This window comes from Nasonia vitripennis, chromosome 3, assembly GCF_009193385.2.
Source record: "Nasonia vitripennis strain AsymCx chromosome 3, Nvit_psr_1.1, whole genome shotgun sequence".
Classification (NCBI taxonomy): domain Eukaryota; kingdom Metazoa; phylum Arthropoda; class Insecta; order Hymenoptera; family Pteromalidae; genus Nasonia; species Nasonia vitripennis.
In genome coordinates this window covers 21,744,261-21,762,975 of record NC_045759.1, presented here as the reverse complement: position 1 = coordinate 21,762,975, position 18,715 = coordinate 21,744,261, and the positions used below count along the sequence as shown (strand labels likewise).

Here is an 18,715-nt window from a genome sequence, read left to right as displayed (position 1 = left end):
TACCAGTAGAAAAAGTTTTTTTATTTTTAAATTTTCAATACACATGACATGCGGCTCGTGCAAAATGCATTGAATATAAAATCAGAATACAGCGGCGCTCAGTACTGCGATTTTGCTGACGTACACGTGCGCAGCCGGGAATCGTACTTAGAAAGGTTTATTATAAGTATACCTATAGGTGTGCAACATATTGGTAACTTGGGCGCCGTAACCTCAATCTTTCAAGCGCGCCGCAACCGCACGGCTCTCATGTGGTCCTCTGTCTGCTCGAATCAGACAAAAAAAAATAAACATTCAAAGTTTTTCTGGCACTTACAACGTGTGGAATTAGTTACATCGTTAACTGACTCACACTTTGATAGTCAACGTTGGTGAACCGGGGTGTATTCGCATGTTCTGTGATTTTCTATTAACAATCTGATTGCAATGGGCGACAAATTACCGGAGTCTATTAGCTTTCCTCAGGAGGAAGAAGTTATTTCTGAGCTATGGAAAAAACTCGATGTTTTCAAAAATTGCCTCAAGCAATCAAAGGGCAAACCACGTTACTCCTTCTATGATGGACCACCCTTTGCAACTGGTTTACCTCATTATGGTCATATTTTGGCTGGTACCATCAAAGATATTGTGACAAGGTATTTCATTTTGGAGTCAAGATGATTATTGTTTGATCAAAATTACATGTCACCAAACAGATTTTTAATTAAACACTGAATAAATTTACAGGTACGCGCATCAGAGAGGCTTTCATGTAGAAAGGAGATTCGGTTGGGATACCCATGGATTACCAGTAGAATTTGAAATTGATAAAGCTTTAGACATCAAAGGACCAGATGATGTAATGAAAATGGGTATAGACAATTACAATAAGGAGTGTAGAAAGATTGTTATGAGGTATGCCTCAGAATGGGAAAAAATCATTGGAAGACTCGGTAGATGGATAGATTTTCAGAATGATTACAAAACTTTGTATCCATGGTATATGGAATCCATATGGTGGGTTTTCAAGCAAATGTTCGACAAGGGCTTGGTTTATAAAGGTGTCAAGGTGATGCCTTTCTCAACTGGATGCAACACACCTCTTTCAAATTTTGAATCAGGTCAAAACTATAAAGATGTGGTTGAAACAGCTGTTGTTGTATCGTTCCCTCTCGTCGATGAACCAAATGTTAGCATACTTGCTTGGACAACAACACCATGGACCTTACCTAGCAATCTTGCTTTATGCTGTAATGCAAACTTTGAATACGTGGAAGTTTTGGATCATGAATCTGGAAAACATTATATTTTATTGGAATCTAGCATAGGACTTATTTATAAAAGTGAAGATTTATATACTGTTAAAGGAAAAAGGAAAGGTTCTGACTTGTTGGGCAAGTCCTATGAACCCCTATTTACATATTTTGCTTACATGAAGGAAAAAGGTATCTTACTTCGCATGAATCACATACTTTTTATCATGTCTAGATCATCAAATAATTAAATGCATTACTTTAATTTCTAGGTGCATTTAGAGTACTGAATGATAATTATGTCACTGCGGATTCTGGTACTGGTGTGGTTCACCAAGCCCCTTACTTTGGAGAGGATGATTACCGTTGCTGTTTGGCTGCAGGAATCATCGCTAGAGATCAAGAAACTATTTGTCCTGTAGATAGTAGAGGCTGTTTCACAGATCCAGTCAAAGATTTCCAAGGACTTTACATCAAAGATGCTGACAAGGAAATCATAAAGAACCTGCAGTCTAGAAAAAGACTGGTTCACAGTGGAAGTCATAAGCATAGCTATCCCTATTGTTGGCGCTCTGACACACCCTTGATTTACAAAGCTGTGCCTTCTTGGTTCATCAGAGTCGAGTCAATCAAGGACAAGCTCTTACAATGTAACTCTGAAACGTACTGGGTGCCGGATTACGTCAAGGATAAACGATTCGGCAATTGGTTGAGGGATGCGAGAGACTGGGCTATCAGTAGGAATCGTTACTGGGGCAATCCGATACCGCTGTGGGTTTCCGAGGATGGCAAGGAAGTAGTTTGCGTTGGAAGCATCGCCGAACTCGAAAAATTGACTGGACAAAAGGTAAGTTTGAGAGCCAAAGTAACAACTGCGCGAGCAATGATTCGACATGTAATTAAATATATTGACGCAGATCACGGATATTCATCGAGAGAGCATCGATCATCTGAAAATCCCGTCAGTTCGTCCCGGTCAGCCACCTCTGAGTCGAGTACCGGAAGTTTTCGACTGCTGGTTTGAGTCAGGTTCCATGCCTTACGCTCAGATGCACTATCCATTCGAGAGAGTCAAGGAATTCGAGGAGAGCTTCCCTGCTGACTTTATCGCAGAAGGTATCGACCAGACGCGCGGATGGTTCTACACTCTGCTCGTCATCTCTACGGCTCTGTTCGGCAAGCCTGCCTTCAAGAACCTCATTGCTAACGGGCTCATCCTCGCGTCCGACGGCCAGAAGATGTCCAAGCGTAAGAAGAATTACCCAGATCCTATGGAAGTGGTCAACAAGTACGGTGCCGACGCCTTGAGGCTCTACCTCATCAACTCGCCGGTTGTCAGGGCGGAGAACCTGCGATTTAAGGAAGATGGCGTGCGCGACATCGTCAAGGACGTCCTTTTGCCCTGGTACAACGCCTTCCGTTTCCTCCTCCAGAACATCGAGAGGTACGAACACGAGACCGGAAAGACTTTTGTTTACGAGGCCACCCACACGCTTTCGGGCAACCTCATGGACCGCTGGATTCTCTCCTTTACCGAAACGTTGCTCAACTTCCTGAAGACTGAAATGCAGGCCTATCGACTCTACACCGTGTTGCCACGACTCATCAAATACATCGACAACCTCACCAACTGGTACGTGCGCATGAATCGCAGGCGGCTCAAGGCCGAAGGAACCGCGCAGCAAGAAGACTGCCGTGCTGCGCTGAACACCCTCTTCCGCGTGGTCTACACGATGGTCCGCATCAACGCCCCGTTCACGCCCTTCCTCGCCGAGTTCATGTTCCAGCGGCTGGTCCGCTACCTTGAGCCGGGCTCTGCAGCCGCCGCCAAAGGGTCGAGTGTCCATTACCAGATGATCCCGGATGCCAGCAACGAGCTCATCGACGAGCGCATCGAGCGCGCTGTCGCCTGCCTGCAGGAAGTTATCGAGCTTGGTCGCGTTGTTCGTGACCGTCGTACCATCCCTGTGAAGTATCCGCTGCCCGAAATCGTGGTCATTCACCAAGATGCTGCTCTTCTCGAGCAGCTGCTGGAACTCGAGTCGTACCTCAAAGAGGAGCTCAATGTTAGGAAGCTTACCGTCACGAATGACAAGCGCAAGTACGGAGTGAGTTTGAGGGCCGAGCCCGATCACAAGACTCTTGGAGCCAGACTCAAGAACGACTTCAAGTCTGTGAGCGCAGCCATCCGGGAGCTCAGTGATGCGCAGCTGCAAAGCTTCCTCGCCTCCAAAGAGATCGAGGTGTTGGGACATAAGCTCGAGGAGCACGAGCTCCGCATCATGTTCAGCTTCAGCGGACCAGCGGCAAGCGAACTCTCAGCACGCTATGAGGCTCATAGCACGGGTAACCTCCTGGTGCTGCTCGACTGCACACCCGATGAGAGCATGCAGCAGGAAGGCTTGGCGCGCGAGTTCATCAACCGTGTGCAGAAACTCCGAAAGAAGGCGAAGCTTGTACCGCTCGATGAGGCAAGTCTGTACTACGAGATTAAGCCCGAGAGTTGTCCCTTCGCTGATGTTGTGAAGAGCCACCAGGAATTCATTGAAACGACCACCAGGACGCCGCAGAAGAGCATGAAGGAGATGCCAAAATCCGCTAAACCCGTCATCGAAGAGACCATGAACGTCAAGGGCGTCGAGCTGAGGCTGGTTCTGCTTACCACCGGCAATCGGTCTCAACAACAACAACAACAACAGCAGCCAAAACAGCAACAGCAGCCAAAGCAGCAACAACAATTTCAAAGCAGCGGAGTCCCGCCTTTCGCCAAATACGTCAACGTTCAGTTAGTCGGCATGCAGCCTAGATTTGGAGCCAAAGGAGAGTTTGCAACTGTTCTATTAGATCAGACTCTGAATCACGCGACTCTGAAGACTGAGATTACCAAGATATTTGGTCTCTACGGGTGTCACTATGACCTGTTCGTCAAAGGCAAATTGATCGACGACAAAACTAACATCCAGTCACTCAATGGCTCTCTGGTTCGCGCCATCACCAAGAATGCTCAAGAACGTTTGTCCGCGAACGAGGCAGAGCCGGTACTTAACGGACCAGTTTGCCCCTTCGTGAACGTACAAAAGGGCGAGAAAAAAACCAGTGTTTTGTTGGAGAACCCAAGAGGTGACTTCACTTTGAACCATCAGAACCTGAGGCAAAGACTACGACAGCTTTTCCCTGGCAGCAATTTCTTACTACCGCCTGCACCCGTCCAACTGTTGAATGGCTTAACAATCACGTGTTGAAAAATATTGATAAATAAATAAATAAATAAAAGATGAAATGATTATAATAAAAAAATTCTTGGCTTTTATTGGTAACTTATCGGTTATGACTAGTTAGTGCATTAAGTACGTAAAGCGTTGCCGTTTATGTTCAAGATTGTTGTGCCGCGACGAGTTGTACTCGTTGTCGGGGTGCACCGATGTAGATGACGCGCCTCTGCTCGTCCGGATGAATAAGTTGATCCGTGTTCTTCCAGCGATACTTGTTTTCGCTGTCCTTGACGCGTCTCTTATCGATGTAGCTGATGACGCAGCTGGTCGGAATCCAGACAAGAGCCGTACTGATAATGACGGCACCGACGATGTTATCCTTCAAGAAGCGCATGACTTTGTTGATATTGATGTCCTCGATAATATCCCAGAATCGCTCGACAACGTCCTGTATGGTTTTTTCGCAAGTGCCCTTATTACAGAAGCCTTGTATGCAAGGTGTGCCATCCGGTAAAATATCTTGGGGGTCGATTGGGAAGCAGGTGTCGTTCAAGCCCATGCGACAACACCTCTTGCAAGCATCGCTCGCTAAAAGACGTTGAATAATTCATAATTAGTTAACGATTAAATTTTAGAATAAATAAGCGTCGCTGACTGATACATACTCGTGTCGCACATGCAGCTGGTGAGTCCTTGGGTCTCGCAGTAGGGTACGCATTTACCCTGGTGACACTGACCACGCTCCAAACAACTGGTACCATCTTTCATAGGTGGCGAACGAGGACACTCGCTCGAGGCACCTGTACAGCGCGACTCTTGCTCGCAAGTTGCGTACTGAGCTTCGCGACATTTGACACCTGGACCCATGAACGCGCAGCTCTGGCAGCAGGGAGAATTCTTATCGCTGCAAACGGCACCTGCACTGCGACGCAACTTGCAGTTTTTGTCACAGCAGTTATCGTTGTCTTCGGTACCCAGTAATCCAGCGTCGCACTCCTCGTCACCTTCGACTCGCAAATTGCCGCAGAATGACTCTTCCGGCTCCGAAAAGCACCGGCCCGATTTGGCTTGGAGAACGTTTCGAATTGCGCGCAAACTGCACGGTGAGAAGCGCTGTGAAACGGATTGAAATAAATTAATAGGACAGTTTATAATATTCGATATTTTTTATTTATTTAGCATACTACCTTGTTGTTTACGTCGTATCCGCTCACACTGTAAGTATACATCAGATACGAACCTCCCTGGCTCGCACTTGGGCTGCATTCCTAGAATTATTTTCCTTAGTTATTATTTATCATTTATTACATGTCAATAAGTGCAAACAGCTATTCCTCACAGTGATATCGGGGTCGTGCTCTGAACCCCAGTTGTGACCAAATTCATGAGCAGTCACTAAATCTGCTTCGCGAGTTATTACTCTTTGTCCGTAATGATTTCTACTCGAGCTCAAACCAGAATTTAAGTACAAGGTGTATCCATTCTTGAAATATTCCGGAGTGCAGATACCGCCCACCGAATTTCGTCTGGGTGAGCCGACATATGCCAGTCCCAAAATTCCTCCTTCAAATTTCAAGTCTGTAAATAAATGCGCTAGACAAAAGTCTTTGTGACTATACTCTCTACTGAAAACCTGAAATCATAAGAATCGTTTTAAATGCCAGATATATTAACGAACTGCGATATTTTTCTAAAAAATTTAATATTTACCTCAAGTAGAGTTCTAACATCCCACTTGTCCCTTATCATATTGTAATGAGTATCACCACCTCTAACACGAGTTGGTTCACTGTGAACAACTATTTTCTTTATCACAAAACCCATTCCTTTAAAACCATCTTGTTCTTTGTGATCCTGCCACATAGTGTCATTATAAATCTTGTGCACCCTGTCAATTAAGCTTATCTGTAAGCAAATGCATATGCTTAGTAAAATTTTAATAATTATTTGTTGGTTATTCTAAATGAAAAGATGCTATATACCAAATAGTTAATTGTTGTTTTGGTGCTACTAGCACCCATCTCTTGATAAAATCTATAGTCAGCCACTAAAAGCAATGGACATCTCGTTTTAGTGGGTGTATATTCATAGGTCTCTGTTTGTCTCTTTGTTCGATTCTTTCCACTATTTTCTAAAACGTCATCGTCGTCATTTTCGTCATCATTGTACAAATCTTCTCCTTCTTTTGCATATCCACAGGTTTTTGGAGCACCATGCGTATGCCCTTGTCCATCTTGATAATGTTCCCAACTTAATTTAACATCAGATGCCTTATATACGATCATTGTTTTGTTATCTAATTCAGGAAGATGTCTCCATGAGGGCTGAAAAAATAATGGCAATGATGATATGGTTCTGATTCAATTTTAATTGCTCCAGAAATAGATTAATTTAAATTCTGATACTTACTTCAATGTGGAATGTCTCATCAGGTACAGTAATACTACCTGTTAAAAGACCATCATCATAATGCACTTGAACATGTGAATCTGTTTCACCAAAAACTCTTCCATGATAAAAGTTGTCATGATCTACAATTTTGAACAATAAAATACGATTTATTATTTAAAATATTTATATAAAATCTTAAAATTCATACCTAAATGAACTGATTTCTCTTGTCCATCTCCGTCAACTTCATAAGCTTTAAATTTGGAATGTATAACTTCTTTTCTTGGCGTCAAAATTAGTCTAAAATGCCTGAAACATAAAATTAATTTTATTGTTAATAAGAGGAATAGAATAAACTAAAAAAGTAATGACACACGACATTTGCTTACTTTCCATGAGTGTAAAAGTCAAGTTCGCTGATTTTGTTATATGGATGATAACTGTGTTGAGCACCTCGTTTGACAATTCTGTGCTCAAAACTTGAAGCATGAATGGTTTCATAATATTTAAGATTTTTATGGAGAGAAGCTATAAAGAAACGAATACAATTATACAAGTTTCATACAGCTAATTCAGGATTTTTCAAGCAAATGTGAACTTTTGATGAACTACTGACCTGAAAAATCAATACTGCCAAGAAAGCTTAAAAAAAGGAAAAGGAACGTTCGATTCTTCATACTGGCGCAAAATTGAATCAGTAGCAAAGCTAAAATTGCAAAATGCTACCCTCCTAATCTACATAGAAACAAATAATACTGTTTTATAGTAACGTTAAACTATCATTGTTATCATTGGCATTGTTGGGCTTGTCGTCTGTCGTCTGTCAAGACATCGCGATTTTCTGCATTTACAGTCTTTTCGAGTACTTGGCAAATCTATTCTTGAATCGCAGCCGAGGGCCACTGGAACCTGAGTCCTCTCACTCTGAGTCATTCAATCAACTCTTATAGCCATCTGATGCTTTTTGTTGACTTTTCGAGCGTACAGGTTAAGATTCCCCACATATATATGCATATATGTATATGTATATGTATACATGCGACTGCGCTGAGCAGCCGAAACTTCCATTCACCTCACAACCCCATTATTGTGGACGTGCTTACAGCACCAACTATTTATAACCTCTGAAAAGTTAATTTTTGTTTTCTGCTTAAAAATGGAGAAAGAAGGTTCATTTGCATTATTTTTAGTTGATAAATTAATATTTGTGTTTGGAGTGTTTTGTAAAATGAATTGTTTTAATTTTCAGAAATACGCAAGTACTTTAACGAAATTATTGGAAATGAGAAAGACGTATCAGCTGGTATGGCTGCAATCTGTACCTTATTAAAAGTTTTGGAGAGATCAAAATGTAAGTGTTTTTGTTTCTCTCGATTTTCTAAATTGCGTTATTGATCTGCGTACCTCCTTAAAATTACAGCGGAAACAGTGCAAGAATTACGATATTGTCTTCAAGATGCAGTGGATGAAATGCGATCAACTGATCATCCAGTGACAGCTATTGCATCAGGCTGTGAACTGTTTCTAAGGTTTATTACCTTAGCATCACTTGATACTCCTGTGAGTAAATTTATTCGAGCTCTTGTTTTCTTTTAAATTCTACGACAAATAATAATTTTTCTTTAATTCTATTGAATAATAATAATTTTTTTATATTTATTTTAGTCGTTTGATGAGTGTAAAAAAATTATGTTACACAGAGGAAAAATTTTTTATGAAAAATTGATAGCCGCAAGAGGAAAGATAGCCAAATTGGCATCTAATTTTATAACAGATGGATCAGTTAAGTATATTCCATATCTGCTTGTCAATTTAAAAAAATAAATAAAATGTCTTATTATCTTGGCCTTTCTACAGAGAATATTAACACATTCCCGATCAAGGGTTGTTTTACAAACTATGAAAGAAGCAGTGGCTAATAATAAGCTATTCGAAGTATATGTCACTGATTCATCTCCAGATAGTAGTGGGTATGAGAATTTGATAAATTTATAGAAATACATTTTAAAATGACTAATATAGTATTTTTTGATTGAAAATTTGATTTTAATGATAGGAAAGAGATGTGTAAAAACTTAGGAGATCTTGGTGTTTCTTGTACACTAATATTAGATTCATCAGTGGGTTATATAATGGAGCAAGTTGATATGGTAATGGTTGGAGCTGAAGGAGTTGCAGAAAGTGGAGGAATCATCAACAAAGTAAGTAAATATACTCAATAATTTATTTTCTGATTACTAAAGAGAGACATTCTTGTTATCAGGTTGGGACTTACACAATGGCTATATGTGCAAAAGAAATGAAAAAACCACTTTATGTTCTTACAGAAAGTTTCAAATTCTCAAGAATATATCCTTTAAATCAAGTTGATCTTCCTGACGAATTTAAAGTAAGTTATATATAGATATATATATATATATATATAATAATTCAAACATACAATTGATATCATTCATTAAATTTTTACATTTTTCTGCAGTACACATCTAGCACCTTAAGGAAAGATCTCAAAAAGGAACATCCATTAGTTGATTATACACCTCCACAATATATCAGTCTGCTTTTTACAGATCTTGGAATATTAACACCATCAGCAGTTAGTGATGAACTAATCAAGCTTTATCTTTAATAAATGTGTAAATTTAGGTAAAAATACAATTTTATTTTTTGTTATATTTTTACAATACGAAATATTGTCTCATCAAAAAAATTAATTAGGCGAATTTATTTACTTTTTTTAATCATGTTGTATTGATCAAATGATTTTAGCTGGAATGACCAAAATTCCTCCATCTTACACCTTTTAAAACTGTATGTGGATGAAGTCAGGAGATAAAAAGGATTTTAAATGACAATGCTTTAATAAACTGATGTACATATATGTATATATTTATACAAAGCATCTTCAAACAAATCAATGCAAGATTTGTACACGTTTTATTTTTTATCGAAAGCAATGCAGCAGTCATGAGTATTAAAATATTAAAGTAGCTTTATATTCAAAATTCATCTTTATAGATAAAAAGTTTACTGAATGAGTTTAGTATATGATCAATGATGATTTATAAATATAAATTTAAAATAAAGGCAGTGCTCGTCTCCTAATTTTTCTGGAATTTTTTTCAATATAGAGAAGAGAATTTCTCTTAAAGGAAAAACAATAAAATTTAAAATATATACGATTTGTACAAATATGCTTTTTGCACGGCACTTAACTTATATAAATAAGAATGACAAAAAAAATAATACAAACGACTTGATAGAATATTCTAAGTAGTTAAAAACAGATGTAATGGTTCTTACAATTATTACAATACTTCACTTGACGAGCACATCGATCTGTGAATAACAACATTCGAGATTTGTATCTCTTAACAGTTTCCTTTTTCATTTATTGCACGATTAGTATTCAAAATACTGTCACGTTAAGCATAAAAACTGTATTTCGTGCGATTAGACAATTTCAAAAGGGTCATTAAATGCGCAACTAAGTTGCTAATTTCTCTTCTTTTTGTCTCTTTTAATGCGCAACAATTATTTTAAAACGTCATTGCAAAAATACTATCCAAAAATACTATATATAAAAATTTAATTTAAGCTTGCACCAATTTGTAAGCTTGTGTTATTGTATCAATAACCGAATATATTTGATCAAAGTGCGGTCTTTTCTCAGGTTCATATTCCCAGCATCGTAACATGAGACGATAAATTTCTTCTGGTGTTCCTTCTGGAGCCGGCATTCGATAACCTTAAAAAAAATTACAATTTTATTAATTAATGTATAGATCGTGAAACCGGATTATTTTATTTTCAAATATTAACCTCCATCTATCTTTTCACGGGCTTGTGAATTTGATAAACCGCTGTATGGAGAACCGCCTTTGGAAAAAATTTCCCACATCAGAACTCCATAACTCCAGACGTCACACAGCGATGTATATTTTCCTAAAGAGTTATTTTCTTGGTAAAAATTATTTCACGAACTGAGAGAAAGAATATGTATATATTTTTACCAAAGTTAAGTGCTTCTGGGGCTGTCCATTTTATCGGAATTTGTTTCATTCCATCAGATACAATATATTCCTCTTCTTCCCTCGACATACCAAAATCTGAGATCTTAACAATTGATTCATATCCTGTAAAAAATATGTTTTGGATATCAAATTATTTTAAAATATATTGTAAATCAGTTCAAGTTTATAGAGTGACCACGTACCAACGAGACAATTTCGAGCTGCTAAATCTCTATGAATACAATATTTTGATTCTAAATAACACATTCCAGCAGCAGCATCTTTGCACATTTGAAGCTGTCCCACTTGTGTTATATTAGAAGCATTTTTTCTTAAATATGTTTGTAAAGATCCACCTAGGGAACGAGATTTTTTTAAAACAAATTTTGCAACCTACTGCTATAATTAAAAAAAATTATAAATATGCCTTACCAGGAACTAATTCCATAACAATCATTATAGGTTGTTTTTGCACACAAATTCCTATGAGTTTGACAATATTTGGGTGATCATATTGTTTCAATATTCTACCTTCTTGAAGAAATTTTTTTTTCTGTTCATCGGGCAACGTTACTTTACAAGTTTTAACAGCTACTTCAGTCTTACAAGTTTTTAACAGTGCCCTATAAACGTCTCCAAAATTACCCTAAAATTTTGAAAATTGAATTAAAAGATTTAGCAAAACGATATCAGTAAGCATTGTTTTAATACTAACACGGCCGATTTTTTCAAGTAATACAACATCGTCGTTGTTAAGTTCCCAACGCTCTCTTGAAATAGGAGTTTGTAAAATAGCTCCTGATCGACTAGTGACTGGTAATCCAGACTTGAGTTGATGTGTTATAAGCTCTTGAATAGATGGAAATGTAGGACCTTCAAAGCGAAAATGTCCCTAAAAATTGATAGTTAAATGAGAATACTATTTTTCTTAGGTCAAACAATTATCATTATGATAAATCTTGATGAATACCTCTTGTGTTGTCTGAACTATGAAATGTTTATGACCATCCCAACACACAGACAAAACGATTTGGCTTTCTTCATTTCTGATGGTTTCGCGTACCAAAAAATCTCCTTCATTAACTAAGAGTCGTACTACTTCGTCTCGCGGTAAAACACCATGGAACCACTCTTCTTCCATGAGGCCACCATTGCCATTTCCTTTTTGATTATTACAACTAGAGATTCCACGTATTGGTACCTGAATGAAAATCAAATTTTAAAATAAATTACATTATTATTTTTCATGCAAGTAATTAAGCCATAGAAACTCAATCAATAGCAACCATAAGTGTATTTATGTTAATTTCCTTAATGATGATACAAACAATCAAATTCAGTGTCCACTGTATCAATTTCAATAAATGACTTTGCTTTCGTTTACGCGCGATTTATATGTTCTATGATTTGACTTGATTCAGGCTGAAAAGTGGCACGCGAAATCAACGTCTTACTCACGCATGCATATGTATATACATACAATCAAAAAGCCAACACAACACATTTAATATAGAATTTTTTCATTGATTCAAATTAGACTATGTAGGTCAAAAGTGAAAGTGATTAAGAAAACAACATTTAAGCATATTACAATATAAGTTGGAATGCTCAAGTGCAAGTAAACACCAATATTCAAGTTTAATTAACATACATCTGACCCAGACTCTACAGCTCTATGAACAGTAGATCCTTCACTACCGGCTCTAACTAGACCTTTTTTCTCGTTATGTATTACTGGCAGTGATTTAAAGGGTGATTTAAGGATTGTCATGAATTTTTGATTTCTTCGTAAAGTAAAAAAACCATTATCCGTTATTACACTTGTCTGTAAGTGAATGTAGTGTTTATCAGTATTTTCAAGAATCAAAGTTATAACACGAGACATGTATGGTTTAATTACAATTTAGTCTTCACTGAGCCCTTAATGATTTAGAGAACAAATAGTTTTTAGTGAACATTTAAAAATATTTTTCTTCGTCTCACCTTATTTACTGGTTCTGTAAAGGAACCTTCCATGGAGAGATCACAACCAGAAGGTAGTTCTTCACAGCCAAGTTCATTTAAAGCTGCTCTGATCACCTCAGCCTGTCTTTGTAATTTTCTTTCTTGACAGCGGAGCCTAAGTTCTTCTCTCTCTTGTGAGTAGTCTAAACTTGATCTATTAAATTTTATTGCAAAGAAATAAAAATTATTGTCAAAACTTACAAGTCAAAATTATAAATACATAAATTTTATCCATACTTTGTATCACAATTATTTTCAGTATTAGGTTGGGCAGTTTGTCGACTTGACTGTGTTGTTTTTAAAGAAGTTTCTAGTTCTGTTAGTCGATTTCTTAACCAATCTATTGTTAAATTATCAACAGTGAGTTTATTTGGAAGCAATTTTCCTGATGTATCATCAACAAGATTTTCATCAAATATAAACCTGATGGGAGATGCAGGCCTGGTTCTACAAGTATAGTTTATTTTAGTAATTAAAAATAGTTCACACTAATATTTGAATTTTTTTACCAAGCATTTACCTATGTTTTCCTATAAAATCTCTATACTCCTCAATGGGTTTTATAGTATCTACAGCCTTTTGCATACGTGTGTGAATTTCTTGAAATTTTCCATTTGTAAAATCTGTGTATTTTACTACATCTTGCATGATTCCTTTCCTAAAAACGTGAAATATATTTTAAATACTCTTCTCAGACTCTACAATTTTGATTTTTATGTTTATTTTACCTCTGTTGCTCCTATGAGAAGCAAGCATGTAAGAAATATAATTTTTTTTACAAGTTAAGTATCAATATTTTATTGATAATTTTTACAAGACAATTTTTCGTAACTTACCAAGCAATCACAAAGTCTTGATGAATAGCTTGCTGCCTCTGAAGCAGACTAGGCAAATAGCAAGTCCGTAGATCATGCTCACACTCGGTAACAGCACCCAAGAGTAACACATATTCATTGTGGGTCAAATGGAGTTTGCGACAAGCTTTTTGATATTTTTCTCTCACTTCGTCTAATTTTCTCCCTCCTCTACCAGCTAGAAAAAAAGTATTAAAAATTGTATATTTTGCAATAAACCCAAGCAAACCTGTGATATTATGTTTTCTTACATTTTACATAATGTTCTTCAAACCGAGATCTCATCAATTTATACATTTCAAGATTTTTTTGATATTCTGCCTTTTTTCGAGTTACTTCATCAGTCAGCTACAAAAGAAGCTTGTCAATAATTATGACTTGTCAAGACACTTAATAAAGTTAATGAACTGTGTAAATGATACCTGTTGGAATTGATTATTCAACCAAGTTTGTTCCTCCTGATAAAATTTCCTAGCTTTTCTTCTCTCAGAATGAAGGGAAGATATATGCTCTACAACAATGTTCTCCATAGAATCTGCTTGTTGTTTAATTAACTTGGCTGTTTGATCAATTGACTCCATTATGTCTCTCCAACTCTAATATACAAACAAGAAGAAAGATTTGTAAGAACAGCTTAAGGCTCAACATATTCAATAATGAATAAAAGAATAAGACAAGTACCTGAGCTATCAAGCTTCCAACCAAATCTTCGCTGCGATCAACCTTCTTCCCAAGGGTACTGAGCGCAGATATGTTAGATGCATACTCTCTATCAGACTTGACTTTCGTGGTGAGACATCTGCGCATTGTCTCGAGCAGCTTGATCTCAGCATCCTGCCGGCCCAGCAGAGCTTCGTGTGAAGTCTGGCCCTGCAAACTGCTGGAAAAGCCCATTTTTCCAAGAACTTGTTCTCTCCGTTACCTTATGACATGTCAAATTTAGAGCAGATAAAGAAATTGTCGATTCTGCAGTCCATAGCACAGCTCGCTTCTCTGCGTCTCGAAAAGGCCGTGGTAACAGCAGAATAACCCGGCGGTTGCGGCAGCAATAGGACGATCTGGTCCAGCGGATGGTGCAGCGGAGTCAAAACGAGCAGTTAAGAGCCTCGTCCGCTCGCACCTCATAGCAACACTGAGATCAGCATTTATATTTGTACACGACGGCTTGCAAGCATGCATACAGTAGGTATAGGTATGCAGCGTGCAGTGTTATGCAGGGCGCGCCGATTCAAAGATTCCTCGATTCTTCTTCTTCTTCACCTCAGCTGTTGTCTCTTTTTCCTTCTCTGTCTCTCTTTCTCACTCGTATATACTCTTATTACTCAGCGACGAGGTGCTATACGCTCAACAGGCTTTCTCTCTCTCTCTCTCTCTCTCTCTCTTTCTCTCTCCCTCTTTCTTTTGGAGCAGCAAAAAAATTCTTTTTCTTTTTTTTCCAGCCCCACGGGCTGACGACGGGCCACGACTGAACGACTCACGCGAGAGCGGCGAGCCACAAGTAGTCCACTCACTTTGGCTCACCTCGGCCTTCACTTATAGTTATACGCTCGTTAGCTACCGGGACAATAATATATAATACGCATCGCTTATATGCGCGCAACGTTGAGCGAACGAAATGAGCAGTGCTCCAACTTGCTCTCCCGTAATTACTTATGGGGGGAGAGAGACACACACCTATGCTATGCCCTATGGCTAATAAACAAGTAAATATAATGTATTATTCCCCCGAATATTGCAATTTATTCGCTCTGTTGATAAGACAGGGCCTAACTGCATCCGTATTAACTGCTCACCATGACCATGATGACTACACCATCGGCTTAGCTCTTATCGGTATTTCTCCACATTATGATGTAGACGCTAAAATACCTGAAAATACACGCACTTGAACTCTGGATGTTTTGACAAAAATTCGTGGCGTTTACTCTCTAGATTCACTCCTGTCAGTTCACGAGCACCAAAACTGCACTTTCTTTATACCTATACGTATAAGAACTATAATATAACACCACTGTGCACATCGGTTCCGTGTGTTGCTGTTGTGGGAACTGCCGCGAGTACCGTGTGTCTATACCTTGTACATTATATAGGTACCAAACTAACCTAAGCTGAACAAGGATCAGTCCCGCAACCGCAATAAATCCGTATGGAAGCTTGAAAAATTTCTGTCGAAATATTTTACATGCTGATAGTTAATTGACGGATAAAATTGAACTTTTTAACTGTACAAAATGGCCCCGCGTCTCAAGATTTTATCCAACGTTATCGAAGTAAAAAATATTGACTTATTTAATTCTGCTCTGTTTGAATTTTCAATATTTTTTTAATTGTCTATTTTTTCTTATAGCGTCTGGCTAAGCTCAATGCCGCGGTTACTGGTCATCTGTACGGAGTAATGTACGAGGAAACTTTGACTTTGTTGACTTTTAGTATAAATCCTGTTGACGATGAAAATCAAATTTTACCTATGGACCTACAGTTATGCATGCCAGCAGAAGTTGATCTTTTTGGAATTTTGTATGTCGATCAATACAAACAAGATATTCCTGATGCATTTAAGGTGTGTATTTAAGCATGTCACTATTGCTCAATGGCTAAAGGATTTTATTTCATTTCAGGACATAGATGTTACAGACAATCCTTTGCTCATAAAGTATTCCCTGGATGCAGCTAGCATCAATGCTTTCTATTATATACACCAGAAATTAGAGGCCATCAAATACGAAATCATTACAGAAGATGATTTCTTGCAAAATTTCTACTACATCAGATTACAAGCAACCCTGCCATTCATTTCAGAGAAAACAACTGTTCTTGACTCTCTTCAAAAAACCAGAAAAAATGTATAAACGATTCTTGTCCTCAAACGTATTTTTATTTAAAACATAATATACGGTAAAAAATGGTAATTTATTTAATCTTTCCATTTTTAGTTGGCTGCTGGAAAAGTAGCATTTCACTTTCCACAAAGTGATATATATCTTCTAGGAAACGACAATAATGAAGATTTAGAAAGTAAATCCGCTAAAGAATTATTACAGTTTTCAGGAGCATATAATACTCCAGGCAATAAAAAAAACAAAAAATCACCTGGTATCATTGTAAGAGCAACGTTAAAGTTTTTTCTTCTGATTGTAAATTACCTTGTACTTAATGTTGTGTATTTTTAGGAAGCTGTAACAGCTAATATGCTTTTAAAAATGTCTAATGACAAAAACTCTGAAGAGACTGTCAAGTATGCTCCTGTTGTGCAACAAATAAAACGTGAGTATAAAAATACCTCTATTAATAATCATAAAAAACAATTTAAAAAAATAAAATTTTTGTTTTAGAGCCTATTGAATACTATGAATTTTCTTTGAAAATTGATGCTTTATCTTTGGTTGGCCATAATATCACCATGGCACAGCTATACGAAATTTTAGTGGAATCAATTTGTAGAAACCTAAGGCTTGTAGGTTCATCGTTTGAAAATCAACTAGCAGTTGAAGATGTATCATTGAGGCTTCCAGAACCATTGCATTTCAAACCATTGAATTTTGGTCATTTGATCACATTAGTATACCCAATTGGAATGTCAGCTTCGGAGACTTGTATGTTCATAAAGTTACATGTGGTTATTGCGTGAAAAGGGATTATAAATAATAGCTGTTAATTTTCAGTTGAATACAGAAAAAGTTTGCACAGAAGACTGGCTCTGGAAATGAGTAAGCCTTATTTTAGAAGAGGGAATTCAATCAGATTTGAAAATGATTCTGAAAAGGATCAATATCTTTTAAATCCACATGAAGCTGTCACTAATCCAGATAGTAATAGAATTTTGAATATTTAATTTTCAAAATTATTTAAAAACATTATAATTATAATATGTAAATTATTTTTAATCAACAGATTGTCAAATTAACACCATAAGTGGCTTGTATGCATACCATCATTACATGCAGGATGGATTTGATGATAATGGTTGGGGCTGTGCATATAGATCATTGCAAACTATAGTTTCATGGTTCAGGTAAATGTCCAAAGTTATTTATAACAATTTTCATGTATATTTCAAAAGTTCTTACAAAAATCTAAGAGAAATCTTTTTGATTTTATTTTCAAGATTGCAGGGATATACAGAAAAACCAGTTCCAACCCATAAAGAAATTCAAAAATGTTTGGTAGATATTGGTGATAAACCCTCAAGCTTTATTGGGAGCAAACAGTGGATTGGTTCTACTGAAGTTGGTTTTGTCCTTGAAACAATGTTAGATGTTTCTATAAAAGTATTATGTGCTTCTAATGGGGAAGAAATGGCAACATTAGTTTCTGATTTAGCCCATCACTTTCAAACTCAAGGAACACCTGTTATGATTGGTAAGCTATTTAAGTTTTGAGAGAGCATACATTTAAAAAAATTCAACCAGAAAAATAATAACATTTTATTTTTAGGTGGTGGTGTATTAGCTCATACTATACTTGGTGTATCCTTTGATGAACTTTATGAGGATGTAAGATTTTTAATTTTGGATCCACACTACACTGGTCCAGAGCAATTGAATACCATAGTTAATAAAGGATGGTGTGGATGGAAGAAAAAAGATTTTTGGAGAAAAGATGCATTTTATAATATGTGTCTTCCTCAGAGACCAAAGTGCATCTAATTAATCAATCATCAAGTAATATTGTAAATATTGTGTACTGTTGATGGATGAATATTTACTGTGTATATGGAAGATACATATTTTTTGTCTTTTGTCTATTGTTAACATTTGAATATAGAGGAAAATGTAATAAAATATTGTGAAAACACTGTTAATTATATATGTCTAAATATAGAAAAATTTTTATACAGTCTGTAATTGATTTTTAATTTGTTATCCAATCACATAAGTATTATAATATGCCCACATTCTTTGCTACATGCGATAGCCCGATAGCTGATAAGAATATTAAAAATCATTTAGTATTATATTGACAAGCACAAAGGCTTGACCGTCATTAAACAACAGCTAAACAAACATTAA

At 37.1% G+C, this 18,715-nt stretch overlaps 5 protein-coding genes across 8 annotated transcripts; 3 read left to right on the top strand and 2 right to left on the bottom strand.

The window, feature by feature from the left end:
- Nucleotides 1-178: 178 nt before the first annotated feature.
- On the top strand, nucleotides 179-4,529 carry LOC100119155 (isoleucine--tRNA ligase, cytoplasmic). Its single transcript, XM_001602932.6, has 4 exons — nucleotides 179-635; nucleotides 727-1,424; nucleotides 1,505-2,079; nucleotides 2,150-4,529. Exons 1-4 carry the CDS (start codon nucleotides 427-429, stop codon nucleotides 4,472-4,474), a joined length of 3,807 nt encoding a protein of 1,268 aa, XP_001602982.1. The 5' UTR covers nucleotides 179-426; the 3' UTR covers nucleotides 4,475-4,529.
- On the bottom strand, nucleotides 4,516-7,837 carry LOC100119121 (ADAM 17-like protease). The gene is made up of 10 exons (XM_001602907.6): nucleotides 7,452-7,837; nucleotides 7,225-7,363; nucleotides 7,044-7,144; nucleotides 6,854-6,975; nucleotides 6,427-6,768; nucleotides 6,155-6,349; nucleotides 5,784-6,077; nucleotides 5,632-5,712; nucleotides 5,110-5,557; nucleotides 4,516-5,032 (listed from the first exon to the last, which is right to left on the bottom strand). The coding sequence occupies exons 1-10, from the start codon at nucleotides 7,510-7,512 to the stop codon at nucleotides 4,605-4,607; spliced, it is 2,211 nt and encodes a 736-aa protein (XP_001602957.2). The 5' UTR covers nucleotides 7,513-7,837; the 3' UTR covers nucleotides 4,516-4,604.
- A 33-nt stretch (nucleotides 7,838-7,870) lies between these two features.
- Nucleotides 7,871-10,334, top strand: LOC100113908 (translation initiation factor eIF-2B subunit alpha). Its single transcript, XM_001605508.6, has 9 exons — nucleotides 7,871-8,004; nucleotides 8,085-8,186; nucleotides 8,256-8,395; nucleotides 8,501-8,617; nucleotides 8,693-8,805; nucleotides 8,892-9,036; nucleotides 9,099-9,224; nucleotides 9,315-9,481; nucleotides 9,605-10,334. Exons 1-8 carry the CDS (start codon nucleotides 7,992-7,994, stop codon nucleotides 9,462-9,464), a joined length of 906 nt encoding a protein of 301 aa, XP_001605558.1. The 5' UTR covers nucleotides 7,871-7,991; the 3' UTR covers nucleotides 9,465-9,481; nucleotides 9,605-10,334.
- Nucleotides 10,099-15,760, bottom strand: LOC100119086 (tyrosine-protein kinase Fer). Of its 4 annotated transcripts, XM_008205254.4 has the most exons (16): nucleotides 15,500-15,760; nucleotides 14,388-15,398; nucleotides 14,129-14,302; nucleotides 13,958-14,054; nucleotides 13,689-13,884; nucleotides 13,373-13,510; nucleotides 13,090-13,299; nucleotides 12,832-13,006; nucleotides 12,500-12,673; nucleotides 11,819-12,049; nucleotides 11,564-11,740; nucleotides 11,281-11,494; nucleotides 11,052-11,204; nucleotides 10,849-10,971; nucleotides 10,658-10,780; nucleotides 10,099-10,583 (listed from the first exon to the last, which is right to left on the bottom strand). In XM_008205254.4, the coding sequence occupies exons 2-16, from the start codon at nucleotides 14,598-14,600 to the stop codon at nucleotides 10,429-10,431; spliced, it is 2,553 nt and encodes an 850-aa protein (XP_008203476.1). In that variant the 5' UTR covers nucleotides 14,601-15,398; nucleotides 15,500-15,760; the 3' UTR covers nucleotides 10,099-10,428. The 4 variants fall into 4 exon arrangements, with proteins under 4 accessions (XP_008203476.1, XP_032453866.1, XP_008203475.1 ...); XM_032597975.1 differs by lacking the exon at nucleotides 12,500-12,673; XM_008205253.4 differs by lacking the exon at nucleotides 12,500-12,673 and having other exon boundaries at nucleotides 14,388-15,701.
- Nucleotides 15,693-18,545, top strand: LOC100119053 (ufm1-specific protease 2). Its single transcript, XM_001602851.4, has 10 exons — nucleotides 15,693-15,976; nucleotides 16,054-16,266; nucleotides 16,325-16,549; nucleotides 16,640-16,807; nucleotides 16,877-16,970; nucleotides 17,039-17,299; nucleotides 17,369-17,515; nucleotides 17,598-17,718; nucleotides 17,812-18,065; nucleotides 18,141-18,545. Exons 1-10 carry the CDS (start codon nucleotides 15,938-15,940, stop codon nucleotides 18,350-18,352), a joined length of 1,734 nt encoding a protein of 577 aa, XP_001602901.1. The 5' UTR covers nucleotides 15,693-15,937; the 3' UTR covers nucleotides 18,353-18,545.
- Nucleotides 18,546-18,715: the final 170 nt, after the last annotated feature.